Source organism: Molossus molossus, unplaced genomic scaffold (genome assembly GCF_014108415.1).
Source record: "Molossus molossus isolate mMolMol1 unplaced genomic scaffold, mMolMol1.p scaffold_m16_p_23, whole genome shotgun sequence".
Classification (NCBI taxonomy): domain Eukaryota; kingdom Metazoa; phylum Chordata; class Mammalia; order Chiroptera; family Molossidae; genus Molossus; species Molossus molossus.
The window spans coordinates 10,636,628-10,656,638 of NW_023425359.1; the positions used below are offsets into that span (position 1 = coordinate 10,636,628).

The following is a 20,011-nucleotide window of genomic DNA, read 5'->3' on the forward strand; positions in this document are numbered from 1 at the left end:
AAGATTTCTGACCACTCAGTGGCTTTCTCCTATGATTACTTGTGACTCGAGCCACTGGCCAGTTTTCTACTGAGGCAGGCACAATGGCACCGCCATGGGCCCCATCTCTGAACACAGCACATGAAACAAAGGCATTCCCAGAGACCTGCAGGCAGATGTTCCCAGAGACCTGCAGGCAGATGTTCCCAGAGACCAGCAGGCAGATGTTCCCAGAGACCTGCAGGCAGATGTTCCCAGAGACCTGCAGGCAGATGTTCCCAGAGACCTGCAGGCAGATGTTCCCAGAGACCTGCAGGCAGATGTTCCCAGAGACCTGCAGGCCGATGTTCCCAGAGACCTGCAGGCAGATGTTCCCAGAGACCTGCAGGCAGATGTTCCCAGAGACCTGCAGGCAGATGTTCCCAGAGACCTGCAGGCAGATGTTCCCAGAGACCTGCAGGCAGATGTTCCCAGAGACCTGCATGCAGATGTTCCCAGAGACCTGCAGGCAGATGTTCCCAGAGACCTGCAGGCAGATGTTCCCGAGACCCTGCAGGCAGATGTTCCCAGAGAGCTACAGGCAGATGTTCCCAGAGACCAGCAGGCAGATGTTCCCAGAGACCTGCAGGCAGATGTTCCCAGAGACCTGCAGGCAGATGTTCCCAGAGACCTGCAGGCAGATGTTCCCAGAGACCTGCAGGCAGATGTTCCCAGAGACCTGCAGGCAGATGTTCCCAGAGACCTGCAGGCAGATGTTCCCAGAGACCTGCAGGCAGATGTTCCCAGACACCTGCAGGCAGATGTTCCCAGAGACCAGCAGGCAGATGTTCCCAGAGACCTGCAGGCAGATGTTCCCAGAGAGCTGCAGGCAGATGTTCTGGTCCGACATGTAGGCCTGAGGTCTGGTCTGGGAGTAAATGCTTAGAAATGTCAAAAGAAAATAGGCGGCCTTCACCTCTTACCTCGTGGCTGCTCTCACATATTAGTTAGGGTTGAAGCCTCTTTCTTCTGTGGGGCTTTGGAAAATGGTGCATAGCTGGCTATTTGGCAAAGTGATAAAGTATTAGCAATCCAGATGGTATAAGCAATAAAATGTACAATCACTGTATAAAGTTCCAGAAACACTTTATTTAAAAATGGAGTCGTAAATGCATAACAAAATAACATAGGTAATAAATGTAACAAAAATAAATAAGGAGAATAATGTATTCATAAAAAATAAAAATAACATAGTAAAAGGCCAAATGTTTATATTTCAACAAAACTGTGTAAACACTTAAACAATAATGTAAGTAGACAGATGCTAATATTTTCCTACATAACTTCTGACCTCTCCTTCCACGTGGATATAATCGTACCCAAACATTCAGTAAGAGAGGGAACAACGGTGATTACGTTGTTTGACTTTTTCTTCAAATGGACTGACCCTGTTTTAATGTTTCATTTATTCCTTCAAAGCATTTGTACCAATCATGTTCCTTAAAACCTTTGTTCAGTTTTCCTTTATTAGAACGGGGAATTTAGCTTCACTAGGAGAATGGTTCATTTACCCTTTAAAAAAAATTAAAGAAAAATATGAGATCCATTATACAGCAGACACTTTTCACATCTCTATAAACAATGTTTGTTTGTTTTTTGCGTCTTTATTGACTGGCCCAGCAGTTCAGGATTTGTAAAATCCTGTAAAGTTCTGACATGTACAGAGTTCGTTTCTGAAAAAGAACGTAGCACAGGATTATTGCTGAAATATTAAAGACCATTTCACACATTTGCAAAAATTGCAGTTTTGACCTTTATAGACTGGTGGGGTCAAGGGGGAAACTCCAAGTCTCCTAATAATATTTAACTGAATTAATATTCACCCATATTATAGTGTTCTGGAAACACAAAGATAACTGCTCTCTTTTACAATGTATCCCACTGTGACCTTACGGGGACAGAAAGAGAAGTCCCCAGACTCTCGGAGGCTCCTGCTGAGCAGCACAGGCCCACAGCCCACGCTGTGGTCTCGCCGGGTCGTTATAAACGAGTAAGAAAAGCTGGGACAGGATTTCTACGGGGTCCTACAGGGAAACACACAGAAGCAAGTCACTGCTTAGGAGTGAAACTACTAACTAATCTTATGACTACTGGTTCTCCAAGTCTCCTAATGAAGAAAATGTTAACTTCATGATCATTTCCAGGGATTTTTTTTTTCTCAACTGTCACATATAAACTTGGTAACACAGGACCAATATACAGGTTCTTAGATTAAAAAATATACTCCACCTAAACTATCTGTCTAGTTTAATCTTTCTAATTATCATTTGCCCTAAAATGAGAGACAAAATTTTACTTCCAAAAAAAAAAGAAAGAAAGAAAAAGAAAAAAGAGAAAGAAAATTGAAAAAAGTGCCCAATTCATCTTTTTGAAAGTGGAGTCAAATGCTGTGGGTTAGAACAGACCCAGCTCCTCAGTCCCCTATGTACACAAGAAGGCGGTTAGTCCTCACTGATACATAATGTCCACCTACCACTCCCAGCAAATCTTAGTGCAAACATAACAGTTCATCTCCGTAAACCTCGAAACGATTTATGTAGCGACAAAGTTATATAAGTCACATATATGTCAGAAAATTTCAGAACACAAGGAGGACCGCTTTGAAAGGTCAGTTGGACTGTGGAGAGTTAGATGTCATTGTATCCAATGGTAATGAGTACTAATATAAATCCTATTATCAAGAAGCAAATATAAGTGTTTAAGAAATCTGTACAGAGGAAGAGAAAGTCCATTTCTGGGAGCAGCTTGGCACAGGAGACACGGGGTCAGAAATGGTAGGCATTTAGTCTGCTTGTAGGTCACAGCACGGCTTAAAAAAAAAAAACCAACCAAAAAACAAAAACCCAAAGATCGGTGAAGGGGGAGGATGCAATTATATAACTCAGTTTGAAAATCATGAAACCATAAACGATGAGATTGCCACAATGTGCTTTTTCCTACATGTGCACCAAGTGGTCGCCTACGTGGCTTGAAAGGATGACTACGACACCACATTATAGGAAAAATAAATAAATAAAATTAAAAATCCAGAGAGAGCAAGATGGTACTTGACCAAGCTTGTCTTGTTTTGTGCAAGTCAACACTCTGCTGCTTCCGACATTCCTAGTCATCCCACAGGAAATTACTTCCTACCACTCAAGCCAATTCATTCGGGTACTGTGACATCTTCCTCCTCCCCATCAGGGTTGAACCTATTGAAATGTATACTGAAGTCGGCCTCCGATTCTGCGTTCTCAAATTCACTGGAGCCTGGGATGGCGGCAGGATGAAGACCCCTAGCTTCTGCCTGGCAAAGTGACGGGGTCTGACCCGGGCTGCCGTGGTTATTCACAGGACTGGACTTCTGTTTGGGTGGGGACGGCAGGATGGCATTGGGAAATCCCATGTTGTTCAGAGCCTCCAGAGTTCCGTCCGGGTCAATCATAGCGTTGATCGCTGAGGGAGGAAAAGGAACGGGGGAAAGACAGTTGCCGATGCATCACAGCTGGGACACGAACACTGCTTCTGACCTGGATAATATTGCGACTGTTTATGTTTCTCTTTGATGCTTCACTTTGGCTACTCCCTTCTATACTGTCCACCCTTCTCGGGCTGATCTAGACCACACGGGCCTGAACACGTCTCTGCCCGGCACCCTGAGGAGCTCACGTACGGGCATTTCAGAGCCTGCTGGAAGACTGGGATTTGGAGGTGTGGACTTCAGAAAAGATCTTTTTAAAATCTGCTTTCATTATTTTAAGAGGATACAAGAAAATATTGGTTATCATTTTAATGAACACTTGTAGCCGTATCAATCACTCAGATAACCGGGGATCTGTTACTATCGGGGGGTTTGCGGTGACTGAGGTGGGGGACGGAACTACATGGCACACTCTGCGCCCACAGCACGTCGTCACTCCGGCTGGGCAGTGCTGGGACACCCGCCGTGCGCAGCGTGAACGTGCCCCTGAGCCACAGGGACCCTCGCAGCCTGACGCTGACATCCTGTGGAAGCCCCAGCAGGCCCAGCAGACCTGGCTACCTCCAGGGAGGGACCAGTTACAACCAGTTTCAATCCAAAAGATCTTTGGACGAGGAAAAATCTTAGGCAGTGATTTTCAGCTTAGTATTGGGTAGAGTGGGGACTTGGGAGAAGGAAGCACCACAGACCCCAGAATCATTTAAGAGGTCCTAAAAGTATACCCCCATTCTGCCAGCAAACCATCATGACGTTAGCAAGCCACTGTTACTCATGGGGTATCCAAACCCGTAGGTGTGCTGAGGCTGAGCACAGACTGAGAAGCACTTAGGTAGGACTAAGATACCATGCCTACGATACTTCAAGCAATAAAAATGGAGTAGAAGCAGTAGTTCGCCCTGGCATTGGCTTGTTGCACCACTGGGACTTCTGGGTCAAGACATCCAAGGCATTAATGCATGACTGAGATCTGACACACACCGAGGCCATGTCCCTGTCAAAGCTGAGGAGACAAACGGCCTCCTCCTCCTCTCCCTCTTCCGGTCCCTATGGCCAACATGATGATCCATTTCTTGTTGTTCATCCAAACAACTGTCATTTGTGTTACAAGACTAGTTCATTTGGGCTAAACCACAAATATATTTTAAGAATTGTCAAACCAAATAAATAATGCTGCCAGTAAGCATTTTCAGCTGCATGCACATATTTTAATACATTATTTTATATAGTTTTCATATATTAGTATTCATATATATAATAAGTAATACATATAATACTGTAAATTAGTTTATAACATCTAGTAACATGCCCAAGATTTAACTTTATTATCTTTTTAATTATTTCTACTAGGCTTTAAACTTTCTTTTTATAAGTAATTTGGATATGTACAACTCTGTATTTTTATCCATGTCATTACAGTTAATCAAATAATGGTTTAATAATAAGGATATTCTAAGAAATACCAGTTGGCATGCACTGTCCTAAATTGTTAGCTCTTTCTATTTAGTTCGGTAGTAAATTTACCTTGTAGCTGTTTTTCAACTCTTTTCAGCTCCTGTAAGATGGAAGAAATCTCCTGTGGGGGAAGCAGTGACAAAATCACCTTACTAGATGAACAGTTTCTCTATTTGCTAGGCAATGACCCTCAGACTCATCTTATTTGGAATCCCTGACATTATATACATGGTATTGCATTTGTAGCAATGAGAGATAAAATAATTAGGGTATCTGGTAAACAAGATTCAAATTAGAAAATCTTTAAATTAATTTAAAAATAAAATTACTTTTTCCAATGAGATAATGACAGAAGATGAAAAGTTCAAAATAAAAACTAGTATCTACCCTGTTACAACTTTGTAATGGTGCCTAAAGATTTGATTTTCTTTGGGAAAACGTATAAGCTTCCAATCCCAGTTTTAGGATGACTTTGATTAATAAAAAAACTATAAAAATTTTTGAGGAGGAGATAAGCAATTTATTAAGCAAATGGAAATGACTCATGTCAACTTATTTTCAAAACTGGCTACTTATAATGTATAATTACTACAAGAACAAGAATGCATAATAGTAAGAAACATAAACGGTTCCTCCTTCATACTCTCTGCAACTTTGAATCAATATTTTAAACTTCTGTGAAAGCCAGTTTAAGGCATAAGACTTCTAAAAGGTGCATTTATATCATCCTTTAAAAATGTATATCAACAAATAGCTCAAAAATAAGCATAATATTCCCTTAAATAAAACACAGCTACTAAAATGTTTTAATAGTCAAGAAAAGTGACCATACCATGCTTGAGGTTTTCACAATAGGAACTTCACTTTCAGCTCTCAACTTGCTTTCTATTTCATCCCAATTCCGATCTTTATCTTTAAATAATATTCTATAAATCAAACAACCAAAACATTTTACTTTTCATATTTAGAAACCTATCATATTTTTAATATCAAAGCAATGTATCTTTTCAAAGCTATACAAGGATGAAATCACTAAATGTTACATAACTGCAAGTCAAATACTGAGTCGTTACCAATGAATTCATTTATATGAGATCTGTATTTAAAAAATAACTGAGTGGATATGAATATACACATAAACTCTTATGTATTTATATCATTCTTTATAGAAAACAAATGTAGATGATGATATAACCTAAAAAATTCTTTCCGATATTTGTAATTAATCACCAGAAAACACAACTTTGTTCAGACAGAACCTATGTGGTATAAACATAAGATGAAATTAAGATAAAAATAGGTTGAAGTAGGTATGAATAATTATGTCTCAAGACCTCTTTATATAGGAAAAGGAATTTTATTGATTGAGCAGTGTGTGAACATTATTTTAAATGTTAAAAATTGAAGTGCTCGCCCTGTTTGGTGTGGCTCAGTTGGTGTGAGCATCCTCCCGTACACCAAAAGGACACAGGTTTGATTCCCAGTGAGGGCACATACCCAGGCTGCGGTTCGATCCCGGGTTGGGTGAAGGAGGCAACCGATCGGTGTTCCTCTCTCACTTTGATGTTTCTCTCTCTCTCTCTCTCTCCCTCTTCCTTCTTCTCTCTCTAAAATCAGTAAAAATAGTCCTGGCCGGTTTGGCTCAGCGGTTGGAGTGTCGGCCTGCGGTCCAGAGAGACCAGGGTTCGGTTCCCGCTAAGGGCACGTACCTTGGTTGCAGTTTGTCCCTGGCCCTGGTTGGGTCGTGCGGGTGGCAGCTACTCGATATGTCCCTTTCACGTCGATGTTTCTTTCTCTCTCTCCCACTCTATCTGAACAAAAAATGGAAAAAATATTCTCGGGTGAGGATAAAAAAATAAAATAAGTAAAAATATATTCTTCAGTGAAGATTAAAAAAAATTGAAGAGCTTACTCTGTTTTTCTTTAAAAATTTTAATTCATGTTAACATATTGTGCATAATTTCCTGTTAGGAGTTAAAACATTATCCTTTTGATAAAAGCAATCTCCAATAAAGATAATTATCCTTATATTAGAAACTAAACTCAAATATGTTATAACTTATAAAATACCACAAATGTCATTCAAATGTGGTATCTTTCTCTTCCCAATACTTTGGAATCTGAGACATGACTCAGCAGTTTGAGAGAGATGTGAAAATTAGACATTCTTTTGTTTTCTTTTAAAATTTCTTTATTGAGCCTGGAAATCTAGTTTAACTGCCTTATATAAACATCAACACTGTATAGATAAGTACATTACTTATTTGTATTTCTTCAAAGATCAATATGCCAGATTTAACTGATTTAAAAACAAGAAATTTGCCCTAGCCAGTTTGGTTCAGCAGTTAGAGTGTTGGCCTGCGGATCAAAGGGTTGCAGGTTCAATTCCCGGTCAAGTGGATATACCTGGGTTGCAGGTTTGATCCCTGGCCCCAGTCAGGGTCATGCGGGAGCAACCAATCTATGTGTCTCTCTCACAAAGATATTTCTCTTTCCCTTCCTTCCTCCCTCCCTCCCTCCTTTCCACTCTCTCTAAAAGTCAATGGGGGGAAAATAATCCTTGAATGAGGATTAACACAAAATAAATAAACATAAAAAACAGAAATTCATCAAAATCAAATCAAGTCTGGAACATCTACGTTTACACATAACCATGTTGCATCTATAATCTGATATAAGGACATTCTGATCTACTGTTGAATTTTCTAAATCTCCCAAATAAACATCCTTACCAGCCAACTAAGAGCCATTGTCCTAATGACTATGATGTTACGGCATAAGTGAATTATGATGTGCTTGTAAGAGTCCAACAGCATTAGGATTGGTGGGACCCACTTAGGACTACAACGAACCGTACTATACAGGAAGTCTGTGCTCAGCCATACAGCGCTTGTGCTTCAAATGGTTAAACCATACATATTTCACCTGAAGTCTTTTTATATAAATTTTCTAATTCTTTAAAAGGCACACATACTGTCCCCTTTACTTAATGAGGAGGCTGAAACTGAAATCTGAGGTCTTATAAAAGAAGTCCCAAAGTCTGTTAATCTAAAATACTAACCATTATAATGTGGATGAGAAAACTGGTTCTGCTTACTAATAAAATTAACCTAAGTGATTAGAGCTGTTTAGTTTCAATTATAAAGGTCTAATTATCTGAGTCATTTCTTTCTTTGTCCCCTTCATGCTGCCTTCCTCGCTGAGACGTGCCCGACTGCACTGTGGCGGCAGGCTGGGCACGTGGGCGAGGAGACTGCCGACCCAAGGCTGGCGGGCGTGGCTCGGCTGGCTGGGCGCCGTCCCCCGCCCTGAAAGGCCGCAGGTCGGATTCCTGGTCAGGGCGTGTGCCCCGTTTGTGGGCTCGATCCCTGGTAGGGGGTGTGTGGGAGGCAGCTGAGTGATCCTCTCTCTCTAAAAATCAATAAAAATAATTTAATAACATAGCAATATAAGAAAGGCGGTTTGAGTAACAAAACAGTACCTAATCTTCCCAGCTGTTTTGTCTATAGACTGTCTGATCTTCCTGGAGAACTGAAAGACCGAGGACAGCAGCAGGTTGTCTCCCATGACCTGGAACAGCCAGAGAGAAAAGCAGACACTGAAACATCCCCACTGACGGCGCCATCACCAAGAACTCTAGCCACAGCTCGCTGTATTTAGGGCATTTAGTATTTATGCCAGTTTTAATAAAAGATCAATGAAGAATATCATTAGAGTAATGTATAACTACACTGAGAGAGAGAAATAAATGTTGGCAAGAGTTCCCTTTTATTATATAACTTGTGAAGTTCCCATATTGTTTTGGTCATATCACTTTCAAACATTAATCCACATTATCCTACCATCAATTACTATTATGATCCTGTCTCTCGTGCCTCCAACGAAATTATCATAAAAGGGAAAACATAAATAATTCAGAATGCTAAATTTGCCAGCTATTCTTTCATCAAATAATATGAATATGGAAATTAAGAAGAGTGTCCTGGCTGGTTTGGCTCAGTGGTTAGAGTGTGGGCCCGTGGACCAAAGAGTCATGAGTTTGATTCCCAGTCAAGGGCACGTACCTTGGTTGTGGTTCAATCCCTGGCCCTGGTTGGGGTCGTGCAGAAGGCAACCAGTCGGTGTGTCTCTCTCATGTCAATATTACTCTCTCCCTCCCTCCCCCTTCCACTCTGTCTGAAAATCAATAGAAAAATACCCTTGGGTGAGGGTTAAAAAAAAAACAAAATCCACTAACATTAATGCTACGCCTTTGTTTGGTGTAAGGATGAGGTGAGAAAGGGCAAGGCAGTCTAAGGGAAGATTGTAACAGAACAGGATCTCTCTCTTCTCCCCCATGAAGTGCAGTTCAGTGTCACAATATATTAAAGATCATCTCATATTAACCTTGAGATAACTATCAACCTAGATGTTCCCATTCTCTTTAAAAATATAAACTTCTTCCACATAGTTTAATTACATTTGAAGGACTTGATCTTCCTAGACCTTAGAACAGAATGACTACAGGTACGATTAGCGAATGGGTACTTCTGGCACCAAGGACAACCAATCAACTATCAGGCCAGAGAGACAGTGCTGTAAGACCACCCAGGACCCTGCAGCTGCACCGCGGAGCCAGCTACATGCTTTTCCTCAGCTGGATTTCCCCACTCGCTGCTACTGCAAACGTACGTATTCACGCATACAAACTTTTAGCTCGTGTCCCTGAAATCCAGAGGTCCGCAAATGCCAACCTAGGATCAAACCCAACTGCCCCTTTATTCTCCTTCTACCCACCCCCTAAGTTGGTACCTGTGCCACTTCTATGTATCATTCCTGTTAGCATTTAGATATTTTCCCTTCAGTGAAATCCTGTTCGTGGTGTTTTTTTAAACAGATTTTTCTTTTGGGTTGTTTTGTCTTTTTTCATTGATTGGTAAGAATTCTTCATATATATCCTGGACACTAATCCTTTGCTGTCTGTATGTTTCATCACAGTCCTTTAATATGCTCAAATTTATCAATTATGTAAAGTGAAAACTGTTGCCCTGGCCAGTTTGGCTCAGTGGTTGGAGCATTGGCCTGTGGACCAGAGAGTCCTGGGTTCGGTTCCACCTACCAAACAAAAAAAGTAAAAACTGTTTGTGTTTTTATTTTTTTTATCCTCACCGTAGGACATTTTTTTTTTTCCATTTTTTGTTCAGATAGAGTGGGAGGAAGAGAGAGAGAGAGAAACATCAACGTGAAAGGGACACATTGAGTGACTGCCACCCGCACGACCAACCAGGGCCAGGGATAAACTGCAACCGAGGTACATGCCCTTAGTGGGAACCAAACCCGGGTCTCTCTGGACCTCAGAACCAAACCCGGGCTGTTTGTGTTTTTAAGCAATCATTCCCTACTGTAGTATTGAAAGATGTTTAGTATAATTTTTACTAAAAGTTTTAAAGTTTTGCTTTTACCCTTTAGAAACTTAATTCATTTGGAGTTACTTGTATATGAGGCAATGTCAAGATGAAATTTCATTCCACCCATAAAAACACGCACTGCTCGCCCAGTCCTAGTTATGGACCAGTTCCTCCTCTCCCCACAGACGGGACACCCCTCCGCTGCATCTGAGAATGTCTATGGGGTGCTTACCTCATCTCTGCTCCAGGTTCTCCGCCTCGTGATGGTTAAGTGGTCCGGAGGCTCTGCGGCTGGAGGTCTTGACTCATTGGGCCGGCAGTGGTTTCCTTCTGGTGTTTTAGAATTAACTAATGGGGGGATCTTTCGGAAGTTGAGGCTTTCATCAAAAACCCGATCAACCAACTAATAGGACAAGAGCAAAGCCGTGTGAGAATTATTTGGAAAAGCACAGATATGGGCATGATCACTTTTTATGATTAGACAGAAGTTATTGCATTCTCAGGTAGTACAGAAGCATGACGTCTTCAATAAACCAATTACTCTTTCTTTTCATAAGCACTTCAAAGGTGTCCGTTTTCTAAAATAGGTGTTCATCTACATAGATTTTATTTTCAAAATCCAGAATACATAGCTGTTATAAATTTGATTCTCCCATGGGGTAAGATTTCCCCCAAATGGAAACAGATGGTAAACTGAGAAGGCTGAGCCCTGTGGATGGACAGGAGCTCATTTTACTCACTTTGCCTTACCAGCGTAAAATAATGTTTCTTTTTCTCTTAGTTTCCTATCTTGTTTTTTTCTTTTTTTTTCCTCCCCAAATCCAGGTGCTAAATTTCTTCACAGATACATAAATTGCAAATTCCAATTAAGTTTACAAAAGGAAAAAATTTAAATCCACAAAATAAGTATTTTGGTCTTTTTAACAGTGTTATGGAAATTGTATATTCCAACAAAAAGGATATACTGCCACCTACAGTGCACATTATACACGTACAATACAAAGTAACGCGGGTTTACTGAAGAAGGAGTAAACTCTAGTGTAATATTAAGAAAATAAAACAAAAAAGATGAATGAAAGTCTATTCAGTGAAATGTCTGAATAATTTTACTGGGTGTGAGTGATGTATAATCGTATTAGATAAAATGTAGTTAGATAGCTGAGAAAATATTATCTTTATCATTTTAGATGTACCAAGAGAATTGTGTACGTCTTGCCACCAAGAAGATCCTTTTGTTTTCCACCAGTAAGGATGATTTTATACACATTTACCATCGATCAATGTGGTAACAAAACTACACAGGTTGATGAAGCATTATTTACCAAATCAGACAACACATAAAGGAGGGAAAAACAACCAAAAAAGAATTAGATTAGAAAAGGAATGTGACAAGAAGCAACTGAAGGCAGTGTTATTAGCATAGTTTATCAGAATTAAATTTGTCAAAAAGGCTAGCCATTTGTGGTTACTATTGAGAATATATTTGATAAATTAAGGCAGTGGAATCATTAATATCAAAGGCTGGCAATTTTTTCCTGTAAACGGCCAGAGAACAAATAATTTAGGCTTTGCGGCCACCCAGTCTCCATCCCACTACTCGATTCTGACACAGAGCACAGAACAGCCAGAAGATAATGAAACAACGAGTGTGGCTTTGTCCTAATGAAACTGTAATTCATTCTCTCGAATGCCAATCTTTTGCTTGCGTTTCTACACCAAATCCAGCCAGCCAACAGGACCAGAGCACCATCAACCCTGTATTACGTTGAGGGTACCTTCTGCAGCAATGGTGAGTCAACGGTGCCCCCTGGAGCTGGAGAGCAGGAGCCCTGGTTTTAGAGCCCATTTGCTAATTTACATCCCAGAGTTCACAAGAACGTTTCAAGACTGAATTTGTGTGTGTGTACGTGCATATACAAAAATAATTCAATTTTCAAAGTATCCGTGTATGTATTTATGTTTGTGAGTGTGTATATTTATCAGCAGAATATTAAAATAAATAAAGTAGTGAAACTGTAAATTTTTCTTTCTTTGCTTTTAGAGCTATCTCCTCGTTAACTAGCTACGAAAATACTTTGTAACTGAAGTATTTTCATAGCCAGACTTTACACACCAATTTATCAAATTCTGGTTTGCTTTGCACATACCATCTATGGTCATATTTTAAGTTAAACTATGCAGCAATAATTAGCAAAATACTATTACATCACAACTTCCTATGAACAGCAGACCAAATGTTAGCCTTTACTAGTGCTGTTACAGAAACATCAAAGCGATTTGTTAACGCAAAGATGGGAAATGCAGAGCTTCATGCAAACAGGGAGGGCGGACGCAAGTAAAATAAATTAAGCAAAAGGCTAAAAGCAAAAGAAATAAAGAAAAGAAAGAACCTTATGCACTTCTCCATGAGGGTCTCCTACCTCTTCTCTAGTGTCTATGGCAGAGCCAGGGGTGGTGGCAGCAGTGCTTACTGTGGTGCTGGGCGCCGTGCCGGAGGACGTCACCGAGTCGATCTCGCCTGCCACGTCGTTGATCTCCCGAGCAATGAGAGCAAGGTCTTGGCTGATCCTGGGGGTGATTTTAGAAAAGAAGTTTAATCCCTTTTAAATAACAGCTCTAGAAACAATCGTTTATCACAGAACCAGTCACATAAGCTGTGTATCTAAAGATCTGTACCCCAAACTTCAGATTCATTGGAAATGGTATTAACTATTTTGATATTCAAAAATCTTAAACTTTAATTCAAAAACTGAAACTAAATTCCATATAATCTCAAATTGTTGTTTGGAAAAATATACATTAAACATCCTGAGGTAGTGACGTGTCTTTTTAATACACTTGGCTAAGAAAAAGCATTACCATGCTATTTCACTAACCTCTAACAGAACCTTAGCATTTCTTTCAGTTATAAATACAAGCAACAAACAATAGTAGTATAACCAATACTGGTGATTTTTGACACCAACAGAAATCACATTGGAGTTGCCACTAATATCTCAAAACATTGTCATCACTATTTCAAAATTACCAGTCATTAAAGTCACAGCAATGATGTTCACTTGGGTGTTTGAACAAAGAACCAATTATTACCATATCACTTCAATGATATTTTGATAACTATACAGTATTTCGATATAATTACATTCTTTGTTATTGTAAGTACTTTGTGTTGATGCATTTGGAGAGATTATCCGGAGAAGCGCCCCCTGATGGCCACAGGAGTCTATGGTACCAGAGGGTAAGGACTCCAGCAAGCACCTACTACGTACCTCTCTTCCTAGTACACACGTCATTTGGGGGGTCACAAAGTCCTTGTGAGGTGGGACTTATCTAACTGATTATGAATAGGACACATTCTCAGAGAAGCTGAGCGGCTTGCTCATGACCACACAACTTAAAGGTAGCGAAGGCAGGACCAGACCCCAGGTGAGGGGCTCATTTCCACAAAGCCATTTATTTGTGTTATCATCCACATGAAATGAAGAACTGAATAACTGTTATCAGTGATAATCAAAGGGGAAAAAAAGTTTTTTCTTTTACTGCTGTGTTTCAAGAGGGAGGAACTTACAAAATTTACCATTGATATTAATATTTTTCTCCAAAAGATGGCAATTCCATGAGTCTCAAAAGTTTCCTAAGTTATGCATCTGCTGCACACGGACTCACTTTTGGCCACTTCCACAGGGCAGGATTAGAAAGACAGAACCATCTAAAAGTACACGGGAGAGCTCCTTGCAACTTCAAAATCTAGAGTACAATGTAGCATTTTTTTTAAACTTATGCAAAATGTGAGCTTGAAAGACTTCCAAGGAATGCAGTAATTACATAAAAATCTAACTATAAATTTAAAAAGAGAAGCTAAGTTGAGGCTTATGGCCCCCAAAAACGCAATCCGTGGTCAATTCCTTTTTTATTTACCAGTGCAAATATTTAATGGTCCCTTATTATGTGCCAGGCACTGTGTGAGGCCCTAAGAGCTACAGCGGGGAAGCAGCAGTTAGGTCCCTGTCCTAATAAGTTTAGAATAATGTAATGAGCATCATTATAATAAAATATATTATAATATAATCAAAACCCATTATAATATAATGAGCACCATTAAAAAGCTGTATATTTATCAACTCATTTAATTCTCACAACCACCTGTAAGAGAGGTATTAATCACCTTGTTTTACAGATGAGAAAAATGAGACTTAGAAGAGGTTATGTGACCATTTTTTTGGGTAAGGTCACAAATAATAAGTGGTCTAACTACATCTTTTTACGTCACGTTACATCTGATGTTACCATTCCATGTATAATTTAAAAAAACTTGTTAACTGTTGATGTAATTCTTTTGAGAAAGGGTTTCAAGTGTTCCCTTAGGTAATATATTAAATTCTTGCACTTTCCTGAAATGAAAGAACAGGGACGAGAAACAGAATAACCAGGCTTAATGAGATAAAAAATAATCACCAGCTTATACAAAAATCTATCTGTTCTTTAAAGTTTTTATGCAGACATTTGTACAGTGAAATTTCTGACATTTGTAGAAAGCAGTATAATTAGAAAAACCACACACCACAGCAAGCTCAACATATTATGCAGTAAATTTGTACTAAAATGAACAATTGAATGTGTATACAACATAATACTGTTTAGTCAATAAGCACTAAAAAAGCCTTAATTTGCAAGCATGCTGTGTATACGCTAGCTGTTTCTTTGCACGGCAATGCCTATCTCAAAATTGACTTAATAATGTAGATCATTAAATTAATTTAAATCCACATTGCTTAAAAATCTCAACATCTATGAAAACCAGTATTAGTAAAAGGCAAATTATAAAAACAAAACAAAACAATTTATGAATATCTTCAAGTTGAAAAAGCAGAATCATGTGATCCAATATAGGGTATGAATTTATTCATATGATTGTTAAATCTAAGCTTACAGATTCTTGATGCTTCTGGATTATGGTTAAAGAATATTTTATAATAATGCATTTCTTTACATCTTTTGTATCTGTGTTCTTTCTCTAAACTCCAGGCTTATAATGCCTGTTCTTACTCTCAATCTCCACACCATCAAATCTGGTAGCAGAGGAAATTCTAAAATGACACATTTTAGCCATGGCCCATCTGGCTCAGTTGGTTGAGTGCCATCCTGTACATCAAAAAGTCGCCAGTTTGATTCCTGGTCAGGGCACATGCCCAGGTTACAGGTTTGACACCCACCTCCCGCCCCCAAGATGGGTTTCTCTTCATCTCACTCTTTCCATTCATCTCTCTCTAAAATCAATAAAAACATATCCAAAAATAAAAATTAAAAATAAATAAAATGCATTTTATTAAGAGTTTTGCAAGCTATGTGCTTCATTTGCAATACCAATAAAACCCAAGACTTCAATTTTGAAAAACTAATAGACATTTTCAAATTTCATTTCCTTTTTACAAAATGTAACTAGGACAATAGTCCCAAAAGAAGAAAATACAGATTAAGAGTTAAGCTCTCTATATAACATCAGTGCCAGTTTTCTGTCTTCCTGAGTGTCAGAACCCATGGTCCAATATCAACAGTTTTTGTGAAATAAATATTCATTATTTGTAAAAAGGTGGGGTAACATGAAGTTTGGGATTTTCTTACATAAACGGTCTCAGCAATATCACTCTTATCTAAACCAATGAAAAGTTATTTTTTCACCAAAGGGTTAAATACAGGGGGGAAATGTATTAAAAATAGGCTTGGAGTATACTGGAAGTTTAAAAGAAATATTGAAAATCAGAGTCCTTGCGAAATGCATGCCCTAGTAAATGTGCAATATTTGCTAGTGTGATCTAAAAGCAATCACAGGAACAAACCATCAGACGCGATTGATTTAAACTGCCAGCAACATAAACACTTTCAGGTTTTAAATTAACTATGAAAGGAAGGATAAAGTCCACTTTATCTTTGCAGTAGCATATTAACTTTCAAAAGTGTTTATATGCAAGTAGATTTCCAAAGGCTATACATGAAAACCATTACAATGAGGTTACCTATTTTTGCAAAAAAGCAACTGATGAGCTATGAATGAAGTATATAACAGCTTTATAATACTAACATTGAAGCTAATGACAACAAATCAAACTTCCTGTTGCTTTTGTATTGGATAAAAGATTATTTTAACCACAACTTTAATTACTTAGCTTTTTTTTAAATCCTCACCAGAGGATATTATTCTGTTTATCTTCAGACAGAGCAGGAGGGAGAGAAGGAGGAAGAGAGAGAGAGAGAGAGAGAGTGAGAGAGTGAGAGAGTGAGAGAGAGGAGAGAGGAGAGAGAGACAGAGACAGAGAGAAACATCGATGTGAGAGAGACACATCAATTGGTTGCCTCCTGCACAACCCCAACCAGGGCTGGAGATGAACTGCAACCAAGGTACATGCCCTTGGCCAGAATCAAACCCGGGACTCTTGGGTCCTCAGGCCAACGCTCAAACCACTTAGCAAAATCGGCCAGGGCTAATTACTTAGCTTTTAATAAATAATTTAGTCTAGTTTTAAAATGACATGAGTGATAAAATATAAAATTAGTTTAAGAACAGACACTTAGGGGTCACTCCAGAAAAGCTTAAGTTGAATAAAGCATCAGAAAAAGTCAAGGTCTCAACAGATTTAAAAGATTAACTCATGCCCTGGCGAGATGGCTCAGTTAGTCGGAGCATCATCCCTTACACCAAAAGCTTTCGGGTTTGATTCCCAGTCAGGGCACATACTTGGGTTGTGAGTTTGGTCCTCAGTCAGGTCACGTATGGGAGGTAACTAATTGATGTATCTCTCTCACACCATTCTCTCTCTCTCTCTCTCTCCCCCCCAAATCAATAAACATATCCTCAGGTAAGGAGTTAAAAAAAATGATTAACTCATATATTTGGCCTAAGTATAAACTACAGGGAAGGCTCACAAAAAAGTTTCCTACTGGTAAGATCTTCAGATCTTCCTCTTCTTTTGGTGGAAACTGCCAGTAGTATTTATCATATGTTGGTGGCATTTGATCCAATAGTGCGAAACCCTAATGAAATAATTAAGGCAAACCACATCCTGTGCGGACATTCGATGAAAGCATGGAGAATTGGGACAAATTGGTAATCTGAGCCACAAAAGACTGGCTTAGGGTGGGGTAATAATGAGCTGCAACTGGAGACTTCTCTTGGGCAAAGTAATTTAATGAGTGGCCCAACTAGAAGAATAACGTACATGGAATCAATTTCTGGCCATCAAAAGAGGTAGAGATTTAATTATTTAAAAAAAAAAAGACACTCTTCATTATTGACAATGAAACTGACTCCAAATGCTAGCTTAGCACCACAGCTAAGTTATATTTGGTGAAATGTAGAGAGAATCTTAAAACTAGGCTTATGAATATGCTTCAAATAAATTGAGCAAGTCATAAATAAAAAGTAATGGTAAGAAGATACATTTGAAAGTCTCAGCACGCTGTTGGCCATCAATAAACATTTCCTAGTTGAATGAGAAACATTTAATGGGAAACACATTAAACATTCCATTTCCACCAGAGACGCAAAGTCTGCAGGTTAGAAGAAGAGGGTCTGGCCATCTGACAGGAAAGCACTTGTTCAATGAACAGTATTTGAGATGGTGCAAATACATGCAGAGAAGTAGCACAAGGTGCCCTGAGGTCAGAGAATAAGATGAAAGCACCAGGAAATGTTGAAAAACTAAACAAACTGAAGAGTAGCCGTCATTTGAACATGAGCACAGGCGTTCTATCCTTCACTTGATGTTTGGAGATGGCCTAGCCCAGCAGAATAATAGAAACAGCTGGATCTAGACTTCAGCTATTTTGAACCAATAAATCAGGTCTTATAAGTGATTGAGCAGATTTATCTTATTGTCTGATAAAGTAACTTTTATCTCTTTAGTCTTTTCTCCAAAACAAAAGCTATTTTAGTGTTTTCAAAGCTCGCTTCCATTCACACACCCAAATGTAGTCTATCTTTTAATTATATTCAATTAAAATATTTAAAAAATTAATAGATTTTAATGCATAAATGTTTTATTACATTACTTTATAGACTATAAGGAAACCTGTATCACTTTATTCTGGCCACAAATTTAAACTGGCTCTTCCTCAAAAAACAAAACAAAAAGCTTTCAGTAAGATATTAAAATTACAAGTAATTTGGTTTTTTACTGTTAGGATTAGACACATTCATAATTTTAATTGCAAATATTTTAGGCTTGGAAAATAGACAACACAGTTCCATTTTTAAATGTTTTAAAATATATTTGCTCAGTATTCCTTTTATTTAAATTTCACTAATAAAAATATTATGTGTAAAAGATTTAGTAATAACAAAAGCCTGTTTTTTCTCTTGTCTTGAAATATCAGATGATTCTGCTTTGGGGTTCGTCAAATCAGGGAATAGGACTGGTGGGTATTCTGTGACACATTTATTTAACAATCATTTAAGTGTTAAAAAAACAAACTACTTTGATACAGTCAAGACAAAAGAACATTTTTAAATTATTGTGTTTGGATTGAAAATGTGAACAAAACTTTGGCTGAGATCCTTAGGTACAAATAGGATAAAACCTAATAAAATACTGTATCAAGTATAAAAATTTAATGTTAATTCTGAAACTCCAGTTATATCTGGAGTCTCATAAATTCAAACCATGAGATGTAAATAAACTGGAAGATTACAGTAAGTTCTGAATATAACCACATTTGCGTATATACCCACCACTGCTCCCTTGCACCCACTCAGGTGTAACATCACTGACAGCTTCCTCTCTGCAGAGGTCTAGGCTGTGCGCGTGCATCCGTCTGTCAACTCAGGTCGGCACTAGTGCCTGCTCCACCCAGGAGGTCTCCAGGACAGTTACTGAACTTGCCAGAGTAACAGAGACCTTGTGGTAGAGCTGGGTTTGAACCTAGTTCTCGTTCCAGAGTCCATGCCCCTGACCTCCTGGCTACACTGCATCCCTGAAACCCAGGTTATGCCGCGGACTCCAGCAGCACTGCTAACACACTCAGCGTTGCCTGCCAATAGCGTCTACTGCCACAGCCCCGCCTCTCTTCTCTTTGCGGATTTCCACTACGAGTCCAGCGCCCTTCAGGCCTCCTGTATTTCAGGGCCACAGGGCGACTGTCTGCTAGACCTGCCCGCACGGGTGCCTGGAAGTCAGTATGTCCAAAACAAAACTTCTTTCTCGTTGCCTTTTCTGTTCCTTACTCTTACCAACATCCTACTTTAGCGACCATGGAATCATTTTGAGTTCTACCTTCGTATTCTGGCAATCGGCAAATTCTGCCAATTACACCACCACCGCTCTTTCTTTCGTTCCTTTGTACCCTCGTTAACACTATCCCATCTCAGGTCTTCACTGCCTTCAGACCAACTTTTGGAATAGGTCACTAGTCTATCTTTAGGCTGTCTTCTCTCTGAAACAGCTGTATGCAATGCTTTCAGTTACCTTCCTATTAAAGACCCTTCAAAGCACACAGAATAATATGCACGCTCCTTAGCTGGTATTCACAATCCCTCATTGCTGAGCTGCCTCTGCGCTCTTCAGCTTGATCATCCATGAACTACATACCTTTACATCTTATACTCGAGCAAAACTTCATACCTTTTTAAACCTCTCACATCACTCTGACTTCTATCAGGTATACACACCTTTGCTTCCTTCCTGTGACTGGGAACACTCTG

At 39.2% G+C, this 20,011-nt stretch overlaps 1 protein-coding gene across 5 annotated transcripts in view; it reads right to left on the reverse strand.

Moving 5' to 3' along the window:
* Positions 1–574: 574 nt before the first annotated feature.
* CEP170 (centrosomal protein 170) overlaps positions 575–20,011 on the reverse strand; it is a 111,978-nt gene continuing 92,541 nt past the window's right edge. For all 5 annotated transcript variants that reach the window (XM_036277342.1, XM_036277340.1, XM_036277343.1 and 2 more), the window contains 6 exons: positions 12,738–12,885; positions 10,550–10,720; positions 8,412–8,500; positions 5,763–5,856; positions 5,000–5,051; positions 575–3,453 (listed from right to left, as the gene is read on the reverse strand). In XM_036277342.1, the coding sequence (XP_036133235.1) occupies positions 3,164–3,453; positions 5,000–5,051; positions 5,763–5,856; positions 8,412–8,500; positions 10,550–10,720; positions 12,738–12,885 (844 nt within the window). In that variant the 3' untranslated portion in view covers positions 575–3,163. The remainder of the gene's footprint in view (positions 3,454–4,999; positions 5,052–5,762; positions 5,857–8,411; positions 8,501–10,549; positions 10,721–12,737; positions 12,886–20,011) is intronic.